Genomic DNA, 22,110 nt, shown 5'->3' with positions numbered 1-22,110 from the left:
TCCAGCCCCTCGACTGAAGCAGTGATGTTAATTAAAAACAGAAAATTGCGTTCAGCACAAACCAACAGCAGTGTTTGAACAGGAAAGCAGGACACCTTTACTCACTGCACTGGCGGTTCTCCACCCAGGGGTTTAACCACAGGGACACAGGAGACTCAGGGACACAGGTATACGAACTGGCTCAACTTAGGGAATACATGTAACAGGGTACGGCTACCTAAAACGAAAGAGAAAAAGAAGTTCCAATCCTGAGCAAGAGACATTCAAATGTGGCCAAATTCTCATGATTCAAACCAGCAGTCGTAAAGAACATGTTGTTTTTCTGACTTCAAAAAAATGTTTACAACTAGAAATATAATGGGTTTGAAACGATTTTCTTGTATGTCATCATTTTTCTAATTAGAAGCACTAAGTTCTCCTTCTTAACTGAAATGATTAAATAACTCTGTAAACTCAATGATGTTATGGACAGTTACTGATAAGAAAAGCAGCAAATCTGCATGCTTGTCTAGACTCCAAGGATTCAAGTGAAAAATTTATGGCCATCAGAGGTCCACAGTGCAAAGATGTTTAGGGCCATTTTCCAGCCAAGGTTCCAGCCATGATTGTGAGCTATGAATGTTCCTGTTTTAAAAGACACATGTGTAGACAGAACAGTTAACAGATTTGTTATAAATGAGCAAGAATCTGAGCTCTGCTGTAGGCTGGAGCACGCAGCATCTGAGCACACCTGATTACTTAGGACACCGGAGGGACCACTCCTGCTATTACGGGATCCATGTTACTATTCCAACACTTGTCCTTTGGTGCTGACACAACTTCCTGGCTGGAACACAATCATGGCTGGAACCTTGGCTGGAAAATGGCCCTAAACATCTTTGCACTGTGGACCTCTGATGGCCATAAATTTTTCACTTGAATCCTTGGAATCTAGACAAGCATGCAGGTTTGCTGCTTTTCTTATCAGTAACTGTCCATAACATCATTGAGTTTACAGAGTTATTTCATCATTTCAGTTAAGAAGGAGAACTTAGTGCTTCTAATTAGAAAAATGATGACATACAAGAAAGTCGTTTCAAACCCAGTATGAGGCACATAGGATGCATCTTATAATCAAGGTTCTTATTACAAATAAGCACTAGTTACAGCCTCAGCAAATGGGGTATGGAGCCCCTTTCTGAGCCCCCAATTTAGTATCTTAATGGAGTCAACATTTAGCACCCTGGAGAGTACTTATTTGAGAACCTGCAGTTGACATATTTTTTAAAAACTTAAGTTATTGCCAATAACTCGTCCACGGAGTCAATTATGCAGTATGATCAATCCACTTGGTTCTTCCACTATAATTACGGTGGTTACACACAGGACGGCTGCAAGAACACCTCAAGCAGATGCGCAGCTCCTAACCAGCGAGCGCATGGCCGCAAGACTCCAGGCAGTGACAGAACTCCCAGCCTCTTTCTTAAGCACTTGACTTCCGACTACCCCAAGCACGTCTTCCCGGTTTAAGGAAAACTGCTCCGTGACAAAGTACTTTACACAATCAGCACGGAACTTCACATGAAATTTAATTTCAAGATTTTGTGGAAACACCCCAGAATTGTATAACTTGATGGAAGAAGCAACTGTCTCTACATAAGCTTTTTTTTTTTTTTTAAGAAAATCATACAGTCATTAGTACTGCCCTGGTTTAGAAGCATCCTGACACACAGGAATTTATAAAAGCCTTCAACCCATAGTCTCCGAAACATTTCTCTGTTATCCTGAAAAGGACTGCTAGACACACGCCGGTTTTTACTGTCGCTCCCGGGCTTAGGGAGTCTGTGAGGACAAACCCGAAGGGAGGCGGTTCCAGCCGGATTAGTCAATCAGTCGGGGAGCCTCGGCTGCGGTTCCTAAACTGTTTCCAGAACACTCGGTTATGCTGGGGGTGGCGACGCGAAGGCTTCCAAGAACTTTTCGTTTTTGACTGAGCCACATTTCTGTTTTCCCCCAACAGTTAAGTTATTTAGAAGTAAGAGGGTGGAGGGGAGTCGTCTGGGGCAGGGATAAGAAGAGATGTCACACAGACACGCACGCACGAATCGGTATCACGAACTGGGCGTCCAGAGCTGAGCTGTCCCCTAAGTAGCGGGGCGCTCGGCCGGGGGGGACCCCAGCCCGGGCAGAGGCCCCCCCCAAGACGGAGAGGAGCTCAGGAGGACGCCCGCCGCGGCCCCCGAGGCCAGGAGCCGCTCGCAGGGAGACAGGAGGGGCGAACCCCCAACCCCCAACCCTGGAGAACCTGATTCCCACGGGCCACGGAGCCGCTGCACCTTCACGACGGGGAAAGGCAGACCCTACAAGTTTCCGTCTGGGATGCTGGGCCGGGAGGACGGAGGGTCAGGGGGTCTGCGCCCGCCCGCCCGCCCGCACGAGCCGCCCCGGGAGATGGAGATGGGGACGCAAGAGGGAAGGGGGCGCCGGGTGAGGAGGGGGCGGAGGATGAGGAGGGGGCACGGGGAGGGAAGACGGGTCGCGGAGGAGAGACAGGGGCGCTGAGAAGGGGAGGGCCTGGAGGGAGAAAGGGGTGCAGAGGGGAAGGGGGCGCAGGGAGAGGAGGGGCGCGCGCAGAAAAAACGGCCGGGAGGTCCGGCACTCACCCTCGCGGGCACTAGCAGGCGGCCGGGGCGCCCGCGGGGGGCAGCCGGGGGGAAGGGTCCCTCGGCGCTCATCGCCGCCCACTCGGCGGGACCAACGCTCCGGGCCGCGCGAGCTCAGCGCCGAGGACCCGCGCGAGCCTCCTAGGGCCCCGCGGGCGCCACGTCCACGCCCCTCTGCGCTTCGGCGCCGCTCGGGCTCGGCTCGGGCTCCGCGGGCTGCGGCGGGAGGAGCCGAGCACCGCCCACCGCCCGTGAGCACCGCCCACCGTCCTGAGCACCGCCCACCGCCCGTGACCGCCGCCCGCCGCCCGTGAGCACCGCCCACCGTCCTGAGCACCGCCCACCGCCCGTGACCACCGCCCCCCACCCTGAGCACCGCCCACCGCCCGTGATCACCGCTCGCCGCCCGTGAGCACCGCCCACCGCCCTGAGCACCGCCCACCGCCCGTAACCGCCGCCCACCGCCCGTGACCGCCGCCCGCCGCCCGTGAGCACCGCCCACCGCCCGTGACCGCCGCCCACCGCCCTGAGCACCGCCCACCGCCCGTGACCACCGCCCACCGACCTGAGCACCGCCCACCGCCCGTAACCGCCGCCCGCCGCCCGTGAGCACCGCCCACCGTCCTGAGCACCGCCCACCGCCCGTGACCACCGCCCCCCGCCCTGAGCACCGCCCACCGCCCGTGACCACCGCCCACCGCCCTGAGCACCGCCCACCGCCCGTGACCACCGCCCACCGCCCTGAGCACCGCCCACCGCCCGTGACCGCCGCCCACGCGACGCGCCCGAGAGGAGGGGCGCGCGGCTGCCGAGGGGCGGGACGCGTCCCGGGCTGCGGCGCTCCGGGGGAGAGCGGGAGAGGTGATAGCCTCTGGGGGCTGCCGCTCCTCCGGGCCGGGGCCGAGCGCTCCTGCCGCTCGGCGGCCCCTCCCCGCCCCTGCTCCCCGGTGGATCTGACCTGGGGCGTCCCCCCGTCCGCAGTCGGGTGCCTCCGGGCCTTCCCCTCCCTCGGAGGGTCACAGGGCAGCTGCCTGCCGGGTCCCTGGGGACCCCTCCGCCGGGGTCTCCCCGTCACGTGGAGCTGGTGCTGGACCCTGGGGACTGTCCAGAAGAGGAAAGGACGCCTCTCGCGCCCGCGCGCCCCACCCGCGCCCCGGGCTGGCGGCTCGGCGGCGCCCGTGTCCTCGCTGCGGACCCGGCGACGCCCCGGGGCGCGGGGCTGGGCGCACCTCCGGGCAGTGGGGCAGCAGCCGGTCGGCGAGTCCCTTGCTCTCTCAGGACAGTATCAGGCTGCGTAGACTCAAGTCATCCTCGTTCAAGCGTAAATGAAAGTTTGGCATAAATCTCAGGAAAACACACACACACCCCCCCCCCCCCAAGCTACCAACCTTTACGAAGGGCGTGGGTTTTCCTCCCTTTCCACATCCCGCGTCTCCCGGTCCCGCAAACTCTCAGGGGCGCAGACGCGCGCGGCCTTTCATCTGCGGAAGCCCGTTCGCTGTCCTTCCGAGGCGGGAAAGCGCGAAGGCCGAGGTGGCAGCACCGGCGTGACCCGTCTCTGCGAGTGGGACGCCTGACGCATGGCGGGCAAGTGGCGGTGGAACAGACACGAGAGACGCTGCTCCTTCTGACGGTAACCTGGTTTTTTCGAGCTTTAGCGGGAAATAATGGATGGATAACAGTGTGTAAATTTAAGGTGTACAGAGTGTTGACTTGATCCACTTATACCGCCGTGTGATTACCACCCTCGGTTAGCTGACCTTCACCAGGTCACATAATTACCATTTCTTTTCAGAAGTGGGAAAATATTCAGAGCAACTTTCAAGTGTATAATACAGTCTTGATAACTAGAATCACCATGCCATACATTAGACCCCCAGAATGTATTCATCTTATAACTGGACAGTTTGTACCCTCTGATCAACACCTTTGCAGACCCCAACTCCCCAGCCCCTGGTACCCACCCACCTACTCTGTTTCTCTGCGTTGGGCTTTCTTAGATTCCATATTGAAGTGAGATCATACAGCATGTGCCTTCCTCTGACTTAACGGAATGCCCTCAAAGTCCATCCATGTGGTTGCAAAACGGCAAGATTTCCTCTTTCTGGTGGCTGAATAATATTCAGTATACGTACATATAATATACATACATATACACATAGGCACATATATATCACATATATACATATATATCTGACATATATCACAATACATATACATACACACAGGCACACCCCCCCACGTCTTCCTTATCCATTCATCCGTTGCTGGACACTTGGGTTGTTTCCATGTCTTGGCTATTGTGAATAATGTTGCAATAAACACGGGAGTTCATATACCTTTTCAATACCCTGTTTTCCTTTGGTTATACACCCAGAAGTGGGATTGCTGGGTATAATAATAATTTTATTTATTTTTCGAGGTACTTCCATGCTGCTTTCTCCATCTTCCTATGAGCAGAAAACTAGTGTGTGTTTTTATTTTTTTTATTTATTTTTTTTAAACTGAGGGATTTTTTTAAAATTTATTTTATTTATTTATCTTTGGCTGTGTCAGGTCTTCGTTGCAGTGTGTGGGCTTTCTCTAGCTGCGGCGAGCAGGGATACTCTTCATTGTGGCGTGCAGGCTTCTCATTGCGGTGGCCTCTCTTGTTGTGGAGCACGGGTTCTAGGTGTGCGGGCTTCAGTAGTTGCAGGACCTGGGCTCAGTAGTTGTGGCTTGCGTGCTCTAGAGCGCAGGCTCAGTAGTTGTGGCGCACGGGCTTAGTTGCTCCGTGGCATGTGGGATCTTCCCGGACCAGGGCTCGAACCCGTGTCCCCTGCATTGGCAGGTGGATTCTTAACCACTGTGCCACCAGGGAAGCTCCTTGTGTGTGTTTTGAAAACCATATTTACTACAAAAGAAGTGTGTTTGCATACGCCATAATTTCTCGATGTTGTCTAAACTAGAAATTCACTAAAGAGTAAAAAAACTAATAATTATTTAAGAAAAAAGAGCATCACATGATCATTACCATATTTCTATTTTTAAACCTGATATTAATATGAATTACAACTAAAACTTACAAGAACTACATTGTAGAGCAGGTATCACTTTTTCCCAGTCTTCAGATAATAAATTTTACTGCTAAATTCATATTGTTTAGGAAATTTGTTCATATTTGTGTGCTAAGGAGTTGAAGTGAGTACTATTTTTGAGCTTTTTTGGAAAAAGTGACATTTCACTTTAAAAAGGATGGTGTGATATAATCGACACTAATATGCTACTCAAAGAACGGGAAGGGAAGGAGGGAGGGAGGGAGGAAGGGAAGAGAAGAAGGAGAAAGGAGAGAAAGATTCCACAGCAGTGGAGGGGGATTCCTGTAGGAAACCTCGCCCAGGGGAGCCATGGCTGTTGGAGGCCCTTGAGAATCGGCCCATCCTCGGAGGACTCAGAAACTGACCAGGGCTATAGCACCAGGGTCCTGGGGCCTGTGCAACTGCAGGATAACGCAAGGGCTCTTAAGTCACGGTCCAAGAGTGGGTTTTAGGCAGGTGATCAGTGAATGCCTATAACTGTATGTAAATATTTATATCTTTTACCGCTTTTTTTTTTTTTTTTTTTAAGATTATGGGCACAGAGCCACCTAGTTCCTAATGTGTTACCTAACACTCTTTTTTTTTTTTTTTTTTAATAAATTTATTTATTTATTTTTGGCTGTGTTGGGTCCTCGTTTCTGTGCGAGGGCTTTCTCCAGTTGCGGCAAGCGGGGGCCACTCCTCATCGCGGTGCGCGGGCCCCTCACTGTCGTGGCCTCTCCCGTTGCGGAGCACAGGCTCCAGACGCGCAGACTCAGTAGTTATGGCTCACGGGCCCAGTCGCTCCGCGGCATGTGGGATCTTCCCAGACCAGGGCTCGAACCCGTGTCCCCTGCATTGGCAGGCAGACTCCCAACCACCGCGCCACCAGGGAAGCCCCCTTTTACCGCTTTTAATAGTCAATATTTTTTTCAATCATTCACACATTCAACAACAATTGATTGCTGACCGATGTCTAGATGCCTTAGTAGATATTGGGGATGTGATGAATGTAAGACCACCAGGTCCTCACGGAGCTCAGAGTCTAGTGGGTCACGGACATAAAATTACTGCCTCCCTTATTTGAGGGATTACAGACATTTTATTACCCATGTAATAAAAATGTCCTTCCCAAATCAGGTTCTTAGCTAACGTGTTAAATATCTTTGAGAATGTATGAGTGAACTCAAAACTGATTATGTCACCGTATCCTTACCTGAGTAAGAATATTTGGAGAAGATATTAAATATATCGAGTAGGCATTGTAATATTCAAATATGTACCTGAATTTTTAGAATGGTCTCCAAATAGAAATAAACCATGAATATATTTAGTTTTGACTCATAACCAAGTCCCAAATCTTATCTTCAGTTATATAAGTGTACAGAGGCTCTGAGGAGAGAATTGGTTTCTGAACACAAAGATACTTTGATTCTCATAGGCTTAAGAAAAATGAATAGAAATTTGAGCAACACGATACGATTCTCCTCAACTTTTGCTGTGACAAAAACAATTATGAGGCTAGTTTCTCATTTAATACTTTCTTTTTCTTAATAAGTACATTAGAAATGTACAAAGTGTATGAATTTTGAAAAGTTTGAACTTCTGATTTATTTACTTTTTCTTGCAGAAAATTGCTTGCAATCTACAGGTTTTGGTTTTCTTTTTTTATAAGAAAGTGCTTTAGTAAAACACCCACCTACAACCAAGAATATGGGATTCTTTTGTTTCATAGTTTAATAAGATAATCATTCAGTTACCTCCTTCCTTATTTATTAAAAAATATGCGCTGGACTTGTGTTATGTATCAGGCTTGTGCTACACGGGACCAACACGATGGTGACACAGACCACATGCTCCGGTCCAGTGTGCAGAATACAACACAGGAAGCGTAAGCAGAAACAGCGGGAGCCAAGGGGTTTGGCATTAGTTGGCAAGTGAGTACGGGATGCCCGAGATTCTGTCCAGTCTCCTCAGTCTCCCCTCCCTCAACGCCATGGTCCTCACCGCCCACATCTGCCCCACCAGCCCCAGGAACCAACCACCTGCAGTCCCACTGTCAGTACCCCTCCCGCCAGCTCATTTCCTCTGCACGTCCCCTGTGTCTCACTCTACACTTACAGCCAAATAATCTGCTGGCAACCACTGGCCCCTCCCTCAAAAATGACTTCAATTTCTTCCTTATTCCATTTAAATTATAAAATCCACCACTGTCCTCAGTCTCTTACAAACATTCCTAACTTCCCCCAGTTTTTCTCGCTGTCATGACTTGCCTCGTGAAACCACAGACCTGGTTAAGCCCAACTATCCACCTGTCCCTTACCTTTCCCCAAACACCTGAACCCCATGAGGGAAAACCACAGAGCCCTGCCGACCGGTCTGTTTCCATCCAGGACCACATCTCAAGCAGGCACGCAGTCACTCCTGTGGTTCGGCCACCCCTCCTGGTGGGCTTGACTTCCAGGCTCTAAAACAACTTCCCTCCTCCCTCCTTCCCATATTCTCTCTCTCTCTCTCTCTCTCTCCCCGTTTCCCTCCACCTCCATTCACTCTGCTGCAGATATTCTCTCTAATTCAAAGAGAAACTAGAAACAATTAGATAGGAGCTACCTCATGTGTCTCCCACCCTATAATCAAATCCGCCCACCTTCTGTTCCCTCCACAGACACTTCCTGCTGCCCGTCTCAGGGGACATGCCCTGCCTTATGGAATAGTCCGCCCCACCCCAATTGCTAAGGAACCTGTCACTTTCCCCTTTTCCTGCAGTATCCCTTCCTCCCCCCCATACCCCCTCCCTCATCCTCCGGAGGAATTGCCCATTTTCAGCTCCCTCCCACACCAGATTCTCAAAGAGCTTTAACTCCCCACCTCAGGCTCTCCTCCATCCTCTCCAGCTGGCTTTATCCACCTGCCACCAGGAGTCAGCCTCCTTCAGGGCTCCCTGACAGCCCCCCTCCACCCAGACATTCAGGGTCCCGCACGGATCTGATCAAACTTGAGTGAATATCAACCTGAAAAATCAATTAATGAAAAATGACGAAGTCTTTGTAGTTACTTGAAGGCCCAGTTACAAGTTGATCCTCAGAAAATGAAAACCAGAGTTCTTTTTCCTGGAAATTTTAAGAAAGGGGCCAACAGTCAGGATTAACCTGGACAAAGGGAAACATATACTTTCAGTTCCATTGCTCCTAAGCCAGGTCAGTGGTGTTTCCCTGCTCCTCTTTGGAGAAGAAGGCCTGGTCTCTGCGTCTTCAGAAGGCACAGCGGCGGAAGAGGCACCGTCCCTATCTGCTCACAGGACAGCTCTGTGGGCAGCCGTGCACTTACCCGGTCATTCCAATAACTTTCAGTGCTGGTATCATAGTCCCAATCTGAGGAAGAAAACCAGGGCTTGAGAGGTTGATATGTAAGCCTTTGACTCAGCAATACCACATGTATGAATTTATCATAGTACGTGATAAAAAGAATTGGGCACACACACACACAGATACAGCACTGCTCATTCCAGCCTTACTAAGACAGAAGAATATCAGAACACCATCTTTATACATAAAAAGGGATTAATTAAATAAAATGTCATCCGTACACATTTTTTATGAAGCTGTTACCAAGAATGAGGTATATTTACATTTATGTCTAGTAGACAGAGTCTACAATATGTTAAGAGAAAACAAAGTTATAAAATGTACATACTGAATAATACACTTTATGAGAAAACGTAGTAGCATTTACGTAATAGAGCATGCATGTAAGTAAGGTGTGCTCTGGGGCAGGCTCAGGAGAACCCCAAGTCCTCCGGGCGAGGAGAGGCGTGTTGGCAGCCTGGCTGCAGTCAGGGTACCAGCGCCTGAGAAGGAGGTGTGTGTACGCGCGTTGGCATCTGTACTCCCATAGACGTGGGGATGGTGGCTGCCTTGGAAATGTATGTGATTATGAAGAATACTTTTATCTCATCCTTCATAAAATTTGTAGTTTTCACTTTTCAAAGAGAAAAACTAGTACCTGTATATCAATACAGTTCTATATGCTATCAGTACCATATAGCTTTATATGTAGTATACATATGGTGAATACTACATGATAAACACTATACAGAAACACGTTTTTTCCTTTGGAAAAAATACATGTGAATTTATATTCAACTGAACTCTACAGCAAGTTTCCAAACATGATTTAGTGTGCATACTGTTTCATTGGGGACTATTACTTACAACTCCTTATGAAATTTTATGTAAAATACAGATTTTTATTTCAAGTCATTTATTTTCTTTGACTTTCATTAAAATATCAGTATTTTGTAAGTCTCTCTCTCTCTATACACACACACACACACACACACACATATATATATAATATGGGAAAAGTGGCAAGTATTTAACACATCATGAATGTTTTTGCACAGAGAGTGAATATCAATTGGGATTTTCTCCAAAAACAAAGATTTTGGAGCATCTCGGGAAACTCTGAACTCTCTGATCCATGGTGAGTGGCTACAAGATATTGACAAGCTTTGATTCCCCTGTGAACCTCCGAAGGTTAATTTACCCATAGATCCACCCAACTGAATAAATACTCTTGAGATTGTTTATACAAATCACCACCACAGAAGTAACTCCCACCTCAGACGTGGCCCAGCCGTGATGCTTACTCCCCACCTGGTCCCGGAGCTGGTCCCTCACTTTCCACTTCCCTGGTGAGGTGACCTGGGAAGAAGGATGCAGGTAATTTGCAGAGGTCACCTGGTCTGAGGGCAGGGAGGGAGTCACACCCAGTAGTCACGTTTGGAGCCCCGGCTCTGAAACCCCTCCATATTGACCCTGGAGGACACGCATTTTTCAACACGAGATTGTGAGGTTTAAAAGAGACAATTCCCTTTCTCTTTTAAAAATGACAGTGAGAGTAGATTTATTTTTATTTTAAAAGTCCTTTTGATAAAAATAAAATAATATGTTTTAAAAAGTCATAAAATATATGCCAAATATACCAAATGCAAATACTCAGTTGTTTTACTCTCCCATTAAATTTTTTTAACATCCTTTTTTTCATTTTTTTGGAAGTATAGTTGACATACGATATTATAGTAGTTTCAGATGCACAACAAAGACATTTGACATTTATTTACATTACGAATTGATCACCACTATGTTTAGTAACCATACGTCACCTTGTAAAGTTATTATAATATAACTGACTATATTCCCTGTTCTGTGCATTACATCCCCATGACGTATTCATTTTATAACTGGAAGTTTGTCCTTCTTAATCTCTTTCACCTACTTCACTCATTCCCCCACCCCCATCCCCTCTGGCAACCATCTGTTTGTTCTCTGTGTCTGAGTCTTTTTTCATTTTGTATTGTTTGTTCATTTGTTTTGCTTTAGGCTTTTCTTTCAGATTCCACATATAAGTGAGAACACAACATATTTGTCTTTCTCTGTCTGACTTATTTCCCTAAGCATAATACTCTTTATATCCATCCATCCTGTCACAGATGGTGAGATTTCATTCTTCATTCTTTTTTATAGCTGAGTAATATTCCATTATTAATATTCTGGCATATATAAATATATATATATATATTTCACACCTTCTTTGTCCATTCTTCTGTTTATGGGCACTTAGGTTGCTTCCATATCTTGCCTATTGTAAATAATGCTGTAATGAACACTGGGGTGTGGATATCTATTAGAATTAGAGTTTTCATTTTCTTCAGATAAATACCCAGAAGTGGAATTGCTGGATCCTATAGTAGTTCTATTTTTAATTTTTTGAGGAACCTCCATACTGTTTTCCACAGTGGCTGTACCATTTACATACCCACCGACAACGCACAAAAGTTTCCTTTTCTCCACATTCAATCCTGAGAGATTTACCAGCCTTTATTTACTGACATGTACATCACTACTTGTTTATTATTTTATTTCTACGATTATAATTTTTCTCTAATCTACGTATAGTTCTGTTTCAGTGGGATTTCTAAAAGGATGGAAAATGTGTGAATGATCACCCTGTCATATTCTAGGATTGTTTTTATTGCTTCGGATTTAGGTTGATAGGCTTGAGCTGGTAATACACAACTCCTCTTAAATAATCGACATTGGTTTGTTGAGGGACTTTCTTTATATCACAATAATTCCTCTTCTTTTATCTCCATGCCCATCCCCTATCTTACATGCATATTTATTTATATATGTATTTCTTTAGAATTATGTAGTGGGGGGTGTGTGTGTGGTATTTTGCTATAGAAATCATTCTATTTCTAACATTCTCCACCTTACTATGTTTTTAGAACTATTTTTCTAAACCTAGTAAAATTTTATTTTATTTTTTATTGGAGTATAGTTGCTTTACAATGTTGTGTTAGTTTCTGCTGTACAGCACAGTGAATCAGCTATATGTATATCCCCTCCTTTTTGGATTTCTTTCCCATTTAGTTCACTGCAGAGCATTGAGTAGAGTTCCCCGTGCTATACAGTAGGCTCTCATTAGTTATCTATTTTATACATAGTATCAATAGTGTATATATGTCAATCCCAATCTCCCAGTTCATCCCACCCCCTATCCCCCGTGGGTATCCATGCATTTGTTTTCTACATCTGTGTCTCTATTTCTGCTTTGCAAATAAGTTCGTCTATACCATTTTCTAGATTCCACATATATGCAATAATGTACGATATTTGTTTTTCTCTTTCTGATTTACTTCACTCTGTATGGCAGTCTCTAGATCCATCCATATCTCTGCAATGGCACAATTTCATTCATTTTTATGGTTGAGTAATATTCTGTCGTATATATGTACCACATCTTCTTTATCCATTCCTCTGTTGATGGACATTTAGGTTGTTTCCATGACCTGGCCATTGTAAATAGTGCTGCAATGAACATTAGGGTGCATGTGTCATTTTGAATTATGGTTTTCTCCAGGTATATGCCCAGAAGTGGGATTGCTGGGTCGTATGCTAGTTCTATTTTTAGTTTTTTAAGGAACCTCCATACTGTTCTGCATAGTGGCTGTATCAGTTTACATTCCCACCAACAGTGTAAGAGGGTTCCCTTTTCTCCACACCCTCTCCAGCATTTAATGTTTGTAGATTTTTTGATGATGGTCATTCTGACCAGTGTGAGGTGATACCTCATTGTAGTTTTGATTTGCATTTCTCTGATAATTAGTGATGTTGAGCATCTTCTCATATGCCTCTTGGCCATCTGTATGTCTTCTTTGGAGAAATGTCTGTTTAGGTCTTCTGCCCATTTTTTTGATTGGGTTGTTGTTTTTTTTGAGATTGAGCTGCTTTAATATGACATATAAACAATGCATTATCTCAATTACTTCATAAAATTCCACTATTTTACTTATCTAATTGCCAGATAAATAAATGATAAATCTTTAGTTTATCTATGAATTTTGCTGCTATAGCAACCTTGTGATTAAAATCCCTTTCACTTTGTCTCCTTGTGGATGCCTGAGGAGCGTCTTTGAAACAGGTATATCACTTAGTATTAACAAATTACACAGAAAATCCTGTACAAAATTTATCATTGTTGTTCATCCTTCCCACACATTAAAAAAATCCAAACCCAGCCTTCAAATCTGTCTCATAAACAATCGCTTTGCTTGCCCAGCGATCTTTTTGCCTGTTGCTGCCATTCTTCCAAATTACTATACTTCAGAATTTCAGATAATGGGAACTTTGATTGTAAAATGAGTCAGTGCAACAAATAAAGAACAATGGAAAACTCATTGCAAATTTATTTCTAAAGAAGGAGGACATGAATTTTGAATGTTGAAAGGTGTTTACAGTTTTTGTGAAAAGGCTTCAGAACGTGGAAGCTTAACTCCTTTTCTTAAGTGGTCAATGATTTGAATTAAAAAAGTGGAACCCGAAATGTTGCACTGCTCTTTCAAAACTTTGCAGAGTGTTAGGTGTGATGCATGATAGTCGTGTGCTGGGGAGGACAGAAATTGTTGCTGCATGGACCTAATGTCACCACCCCACAGAATACCTTCAATGGTAACAATAATTGATTTTAGGGGCAACTAAGGTTCTCCTGAGCTTTCTATACAATGGGCCAGAAGCTAAGTGTCATCTGTGGATGAGCTCACGGTATTTTCTCTGGAGCCCTGTGAGCTCAATGCCAGTCTCATCCCATTTTACAGATGAGGGGTGGAGGCCTGTTTTGGCCCAGGGCTGGTGAGCAGGGGCCTGCGGTTGGAGCACAGTGTGTGGCCTTAGCACGGAGCCCTGCGTGCCGTCTGTGCGCCTGACTAATGAATCGACGTACTTTATTCCTTGAACTTCGATTTCAAAGCCCAAATCCTAACGCCTACTTTGGAGAGTTGTTATAATGACTAATTTGTCAAATGTCTGGTGTCATCTGGAATATAAAAGGAGCTCAGTAAATTTACTCACTACAATTATTACCAATTTCATCAATTGCTATGACAATTAGTCGTATTGTAGACATAATAGCTGCCATCACAGATAGACTGGGAGTCCTGACCTGACTCAGAGAAGTGTCACATCCTCTCCCCTTAAACACAAATGACTTCTCCCTCAGAAAGTGTGCTGTAACGTTAAAAAGAAATCAATCTACAGTGTTGCCCACAATCCTTTGCTTTTAATGGGCTCTTCATTTCATTACGTATTATGATAATTCTGCTAATTCGCCCTTCAGTAAACTACAACGTGAAAACTCAGTAGAAGAAAGTATTGTTTGCCTTAGCAAAAATTAGCCTCTGGCATACAACCAGACACAAAAAACTATCTATTTGGCGTGGGATTTGCAAACAAGTTTTCCTAATAGTAATTCTCAGACTCTGTATTAGAGCCCCTTCTACTTTATGGAAAGTAATTCTGATCTGCTGTGAGTATAACTCCTACTTAGTTGTGGCTGGAGCTCACAAAGGCAGCCTGTTCTGTAAGAGTTGATAAGCTTATAAGCAGAACACCAACCCCCGTAGGATTTTGTTAATTTGGAGATCTTTAATGTTCTTTAATTGCCTGATAATATTTTTTGAACTGATTTTAAGAATTACCTTTTAAAAATCATTTTCCCCCCATTTCCTTGGTTAAGATGGTGGAAAAAATAGAAAGGACTGAGCTATACTTTTCTTGAGCTAGAAATTGCCATCAGCTTGATTTTTCAGATGTTGCATTACTATGAAGCACGGTTATTTCTCAACACGCTTTTTACATGCCGAGTAGGAATGTGTTAAGGTGAGTGTGGAGGAGTGCTATTTTACTGCCCTAGAGGGTTTTTGTTGTTGTGGCTTTGTTTCATTTTGTATATTTTTATAATTGCCTAAGTCCAGCTGAAAAAGCATAAGATATATGGTTGTAGATTATAACACGCAGCTCTGTCCTGCAGGCAAATATTGCCCAAAGTACAAATAAATGAGAGGTCTTTTATTAGAAAAAATACATAACTATAAAATGGCTAATACATTTGCTCTGTAAATTGAGAATAGATATTCAGGATAAATTCAGGCAAGAAATCCTCCTCCCAGATACTTCTGTGCTAGCTCTTTCCCTCATTCTGTAGCCATTTGTAAACACCTTTAGGCTGGTACTTATTAAAAATGATCTTGTGTTAGTGTAAATTATGCACACACACTCACATGCACACACATGAACACGCACAGATGCACACACATACACATTCACGTGCCCTGGAAGTGAAGACAGGCCTGGAGGTGAGGACAGACTGAGTCTGGCAGTGTCAACAAAAGTTCGTCCTAAAGGAACCCCGACCACTTCTGCCAACGCTCAGTGTCCACGGTTAGTCCTGTGGCCCCTCCCTGCCCAGGTGGGCACCGGCCCTGTGCCCTGGCCGGCAGGAGCAGTGACCAATTCCAAAGTCACCCAGGTGCGCGGCACAGCTTCCCATGCTTTCACAGGCCGAACGGGCTCCTGCACGTCCCAGGACAGCAGGACGGCCCCTCAGACCCTGGGGATGGAAGCCCGACTTGGCATCAGGAGGTTTCACGCTGCTGCCTCTCGCTCAGGTCCTGCTGCGGCAGCTCTCGGCCTGCAGACCTGGATCTGCTTCTTACGGAGAAGGTTCCCTTCCCTCCTTTCCTCTCCGTGCAGCCGGACAGGAGCAAACTCACCGCCTTGAGCACCCTCCGAGGAGAAGCGCCCAGGTCAGGGCCCTCCGCCCGGGAGGACGGGTCCTCAGTGAGTCCCCATTTTGTTCCCTGACAGACACTCCCTTTTGCATGCGACCTGCGGCTGCACTTCGGGGACGCCTTTGGTTTTGCATCCTCACCTCTGGCGCGGCCTGTGACCCCCAACCTGCCTCCCCCAAGCCTGCCCCGCTGTGGGAGAGTGATCGAGCATCATTTAAATTCTCTGGCACTCGCAGACCTTCTTCAGGCTCAGGGTTTCCTCTACAATCAACTATTTCAAACTCTTGGCGAGCTTCTTATTTGGGGCTCCTTGCGACAATAGCTACACTCTGGTATTAGGGCCACCCAGCAGGTGTGTGGGAAGCACATCTTTAGCCCATTTCCTGGAGACAGACGTGTAATTGAGGAGACGCCGAGGGTACCATCCCACCGTTGAAATTAACCGCCTCCCTGCCAGGCTGTGCGTCACAGGTTGGCCGCTAAAATTGTCTACATTCCAACTTCTGTAAGTGATGGTCTTACTAAGTATTCATCACTGCAGAACAATTTCCCGTGGTCGCTGTCACAGACCGCCACAACCTCGGTGGCTTTCATTGGTTCATAAACTGGCCCCATCCCCAAGAGGACAGGGAGAGACCGAAGAAACTGGCAGACCTCCAGACTGGGGGGTGGCAGGTGTAACCAGCGGGGGGCTTACTTATGAGGCTTGCCTTGGACCGCAAGACAAGTGGCTATCTGCACCCACCAGCCAGATTTTAGAAGTTTATAGAGGGCTTACCTGGGTTCCATCAGGTTCACTGTCTAGACGGCCTCGACCTCGAGGCTGTGTCTAGGGTGGGGATGGTGCAAACATCCCAAGGTCAGGGGTGAGGAGCCCCAGTTGCCCGGGACCAACTCGTGGGTCCTCTCAATTACTTTCTCCATCAGCTTTGAAACAGTACAGATCTAATTCTTACAGTTCTGCAGGCCAGGGTCCAAGGGGGTTTACAGTCTAACAGCCAGGTGTTGGTGGGCTGCCCTCCTTCCACAGGTGCCAGGGGAAGGTCCAGCTCCCAGGGGCTGCCGTGCTGTCTGCGTCCTGGCCCTCCTCCCACCTGGGCCAGGAGCACTGCCTCACCTGCATCACCTGGACTTTGACATGTTGCCCTCTCATCACATACGTGGACTTGTGATCACACTGCCCGCACCCCCTCCCTGACAGTCCGGGATGACCTCCCTTCTCAAGGTCAGCTGACCACTGGCCACAGTTCCGTCTGCAACCTTCACTTGCTTTGCCACGTTACGCACGTAACCACAGGCCTCGAGCAGGACGTGCATGTGTTTGGGGACCAATTATTCCACCTGCGGCTTGCTTTCTTCCCTCCATGCTTTTAAAATAATTTTTTTGGATCACCCTCAATGGACATCCCACTTGTGGTCCCATTTTTTATTTCAGTCAGGGTAGGTCTACAGTATTAACCACCACCCCCAAATCTGCATCCCTCACACAATGAAGATTTAATTCCTGATCCGGCTGCATGTACACGCGTGTGGGCCTCACCAGAGGAAAAGAGGAAAAGAGCCCTGACACCACTCACACTGGCCCTGAACGGGCATCCTTGCCCAGATCTGGTCATGGGCCCCTCTGCCACCGTCTGATATTGACACTAATGACACCACATCTGGCACCTTGTTTTTGCTAAGACAATATTTTAGTTCTTTAAGCAACCTTTAAAGCTATCATTCTGCTCTTGTTATAGATTGTGTTGTCAGCTTATGCTATGTTATCTTTCTTTTTCATAATATGATTTCAATTAATATACTGATCTCTCTAATCTTCAGATTTCTTATTCTATTTTTTTCAGATATGTTTTCCTTAATCCTTCTTAATTGTAAGGTTCTTAACTCCTGTTTTTAATCTTTAATTCTACCCACTGCTCTCATTTTAATTTTTCTCTCATTAATATTCTAACTATTTAATTATAATATTGTATCATTTATTTACTGAGTTCCTAGGTTTTTATCTTGAAGTTCATTTACTTTAGATCTCGTTATTATTTTTCTTTTACCCAACCGTTAGTCTATTATGCCCTTACTTCTCTTATTTTCAAATTGTACTAATTACCTTTACTTTGAATTTTATTTTAAATAACTCTTTTTTTATGTGTGAATATGGAAAACGTAGTTAACGGATATTACTTCTCTTCATCACAGCTTCTTCTTTCTTTAGGGAAGGAGCTAACCTTTTCCATAACGTAATTCATGGTCCCTCATACGGTGGTCATGTTGAAACAGTCATTTCTACTGCACGATCCACGGCCTGGTGGGTGGAAGTTTACCCCTCCAGCTTTACAAATTTACATCACAGATGTAAGAAATGAGGAGGAGGAGACCCGTAGAGAGAGAGCAGACATTAAAAATAAAGAATGGAAGTTGTTTACCCAAAATTTTCTTTGGGAACAAGCACTGGACTGAATCTCTTTCAAGGGTTTTGTGCCATACCTTTTAAAGAAAGCAGAAAACTTCTGCACCCCAGGCTCTGGGAGGGGAAGTTTCGTTAAAAGGCACCTGTTCTAAATGGTTGTCTTCTGCCTTCTGTGTCCTCATGCTGCTTTAACAAAGCACACCACACTGGGCGGCTTAGAACAACAGACCTTAAGGTCTTATAAGTCTGGGGGCTACAAGCCCAAAGTCAAGGTGTAGGCAGGGCCACGCCCCCCTGAGACCCGCCCCTTCCGACCTTCTGGGGACCCCTCCTGGGAAGCATAGCTCCAGCTTCACGCGGCTTCTCGTAAGGACACCAGACCTACTGGATTAGGGCCCACGCTGCTCCAGGGTGACTCATCTTAGCTAACAGTACTTCCATTGACCCTGTTTCCAAATAAGGTTGCATCCACGGATATTAGGGGCGAGGACTTCAACGTCTCTTATGGAGACACAGCTCAATCCACAACATACATCAAGGTGCTGATTTCCAGACACCAGATTAACACCGACATCAAGTCATTTGTGGTGAGGAACACGCTGGCGAGAACTTCATCCTGAAACACAGAAGCTGGCGACTCATCCGTGGCCGAGGCTGGACCCTGCACAGCTGGTCCGAGTTTTTTTTTTTTTTTTTTTTTTTTGACGCTTTGGAAGCCATTTTATTTTTCTTTAATCATTCGTTTACCTCAGTTAATTTTAAAATCTTAGTTTGCAGAGAGGCAATTTTAGGCTCCTGATAATATTTGGAAGCCTCAAAACACCAGTCAAAACAAGCATTCGATTCAGTTTTGGAAATTTTAGAGCTATGGTTGTCCAATTCAGTTTTGTGTGTTTTTTTTTTAACATCTTTATTGGAGTATAATTGCTTTACAATGGTGTGTTGGTTTCTGCTGTATAACAAAGGGAATCAGCTATATATATACATATATTCCCATTTCTCCTCCCTCTCGCGTCTCCCTCCCACTCTCCCTACCTGAGTTTTAACTGGTGCCCCTGAGGCTGCTGGTGGGGAAGCAAGCAGAGCGCTGGCCGCGAGCCGTGTGGCTGTGTGGACTCTGAAAACCACAGAGCGCTTCAGATGCACAAATGGGAAGGTCAGCAAAAAGGCCCTGGAATGTGGACAACCCTTCACTTAATCTCATTCTTTACAGCCAAACCCATTTTTTTAATACCTACGTGAAACAGAAAAGTGAATGCATTCATTAGCATGACCCAGGGGTAGAGCCCGTTTACAGCATATAAAAACAAGTGCCAACTGAATTCTATTGTTCCAAGATCTTTGCTTAACTGATGACCTTGACAACTATTTTGAAGGTCACGCACCACAATACATAATTACTCTTGCCATAAAAGTGTATGTCGGAATCATAACTGTATTTAATTAAAAGTGTACATATTTTTTAATCTTAAAGATGATATAGGTGTATTATTAGTTTATCCAGAGTAAATCAGTGTAAGAAATTTAGAAAATTTAAATTATCTAGATTTGTCATGAGAAAACTCAGACCTCATAACAGCTTAAATGAAAAATGATAATATATTGCACAGACTTTTTAAATCAAAATTATCAAACCAAATTGATCTGTCCAAGGCTTATCTTCGTTTGAATCGATTTCTTATAGGAAAAAATACTTCCATGCTAGCACTTTCTCAAAAGTTTGTTCTTTTTATTTTTTTTCATTGAAGTCTAGTACACTTCAAGTGTTAGCAGTTCCGTTTTTTTTTTTTTTTGTAAATGTTCTTGGAATTCAAGGAATATTAGATTTATGCAAACACTTATTAGTCTAAAACCAGCCGGAGAAGGGCTCCTTTATTTCAAGGGGCCCCATAGTCTAATTTATTGATTACTCTGGAGGCAGGACTATCTCACAGTGGCAGGTGAGGCCTTTTTCTGACTACAGGTGTGCAGACTCGCAGGGCACCTGCAGCGGCTTCGGCTTCTCAAGTTCAGCCTGGGGTGGAGAAACACAGACACACCGCAAGGCACGTCCGTATCCCTCTCTGCCGTGTCCAGACAGTCCTTGTCCAGACACAGACCAGACGGCAGACTCGCAAATCCTCCGCTGTTGCTGCCGACGGACCTCGTCACAAGCCGGCTCCTTGCCCTCCGCTGCCCCCAGCTGAGAACAAGTCATCGAGCACGCCCGACCAGGACCAGCGAGGAAGCCTGGGGAGGGCAGGCCTAGCGTCGCTCAGGCTGTGGCTCTGAAGGCCCTTTGTCCACAACCAGCGGACTTTGAGCGAAGGAGACTTTCCTCCGTAATGTGGGTGGGAGGGCTTGAGAGCAAAAGCTGCGGTCTCCCAAAGAAGAAATTCTCCCTGAAACACCCAATCCCGGCTGCTGGCCTGCCCTCCAGACTCCAGACTGCCTCAGCCATCTCCCTCTTTGTTCCTCTCTCTCAGCACATGTAGGGACCCAAGGTTTCAGCAGGGGAGACAAATCGAATTGACTATCTGACCTTCGCCGCACTTCACACTGCCGACTTTATTCTCACCACGGACTGTACGGTTTATATCTGGTAAGTTGTACGGAGTCGGGCCTGAGTTTGCTTCCTAGGGCTACTGCTTATCAGCTCTGTGCTCTTAATGTATTTCACATCTTCTCCTTTAGTTTTATCACCTGTAAAATGGAGGCGAATCCACTTCCTAGAGATTTTCAAATATTGACATGAAGCAGTGCAGGCAAAGCACTTAGCCATGAAATAAGCATGTCATGGAGCAAGTGCTCAGGAGATGTCAGCAGCCCTCACACCTCCTGCTGCTGTTGGTCTGATTACATGTGCAATATAGACGTATTATTACCACTTGCATCTCTTCCAAAAAGTTGGGATAAATTAAATGTCCAATATTATGTTTTAAAGCCTCACTAGAAAGAATCTGATGGATTTGCTATTCTCTATTCCCCCAATTTTTGTGACTTTTCTCTCCCTACGTTTTACGATAAAATCACTGATTTGTTTGTTCAGTAATTCTTTGCAAATAAGACTAACAGAAATAGATGTTCTTTCACTGGGCAAAGGGGATCATAGGAAGGAAGTTTATTGATTTTGGCTATTTTGTCTTTGGGGAGGAAAAGCGTAATTGTTTCTTGGCAGAGTTTAGTCTGCTTCCGTCCAGGGTCGCTGAGCCTCACTCACCCGAACTCTGAAGCCGGGAAGAGAGGAGAGTTAACCCTTCAGAGGTCTTGCTGATACTGAAAAGTGCCGTGATGCTTTGGACAGAGGAAGGCCAGATGTAAGGGCCAGAAGAGAGAGAGAGCCCCTTTGACTCTGCTTTGAGGGTTATCCTGACTTCACTGCATCCTCTGCACTGCTAGGGATTTGCCCTGGAGCGTGGAGCAACTCGCTGGACCATCGTCGGGATCTAGCTGAGGTGGGGAATCAGTGTCTCTTCCCATCACGGGGAACAGTGAATAGCGAAGCCTCCTGGAGAAGGGACGGCTGTCTCGGGGGCGTCCTCCGAGGTCCAGGGCGGCAGTGCTGCTGTTGGGTTCTCTTCCTGATTAGTTCTCACTTGGCAGTTCCACTGAAATGTCAGAGTAGAAGCTCCTTTCTGAAATACGGAAACGGCGTGAGCGTGGGTAGACCTTGGTCTCCCCACAGCAGCGTGGACAGTTTTCGGCATCAGAGCTTACAGTGAGCACAAGTCTCCCAATCGCTGGGATGGATTTCCCAGTTCAGTGGTTACAATTTTCCAAATGACTGAATTTGACGTACAGTTTACCCAGAACCGACAATACCTTTCAGGCTTTTTGATAACAAACCTTCTCAGTTTGGGAATATAGTTTACTTTTTCGACACGGATTGTTGAAGGCTGA

The 22,110-nt window shown here is 46.1% G+C and overlaps 1 protein-coding gene across 1 annotated transcript in view; it reads right to left on the bottom strand.

The window, feature by feature from the left end:
• Nucleotides 1–20,428, bottom strand: part of LOC309662921 (cyclin-Y-like protein 1) — a gene marked incomplete at its 5' end in the record, with an annotated part of 74,188 nt that extends 53,760 nt beyond the window's left edge. Inside the window, 3 exons of the mRNA XM_082466131.1 lie at nucleotides 18,765–18,847; nucleotides 20,164–20,245; nucleotides 20,331–20,428. Coding sequence (XP_082322257.1) covers nucleotides 18,765–18,847; nucleotides 20,164–20,245; nucleotides 20,331–20,428 — 263 coding nt within the window. The remainder of the gene's footprint in view (nucleotides 1–18,764; nucleotides 18,848–20,163; nucleotides 20,246–20,330) is intronic.
• Between the last annotated feature and the right edge of the window lie 1,682 nt (nucleotides 20,429–22,110).

This window comes from Balaenoptera physalus (genome assembly GCF_965194825.1).
Source record: "Balaenoptera physalus genome assembly, chromosome: 6".
Lineage (NCBI taxonomy): Eukaryota > Metazoa > Chordata > Mammalia > Artiodactyla > Balaenopteridae > Balaenoptera > Balaenoptera physalus.
This window is presented reverse-complemented; position numbering and strand designations above follow the sequence as displayed.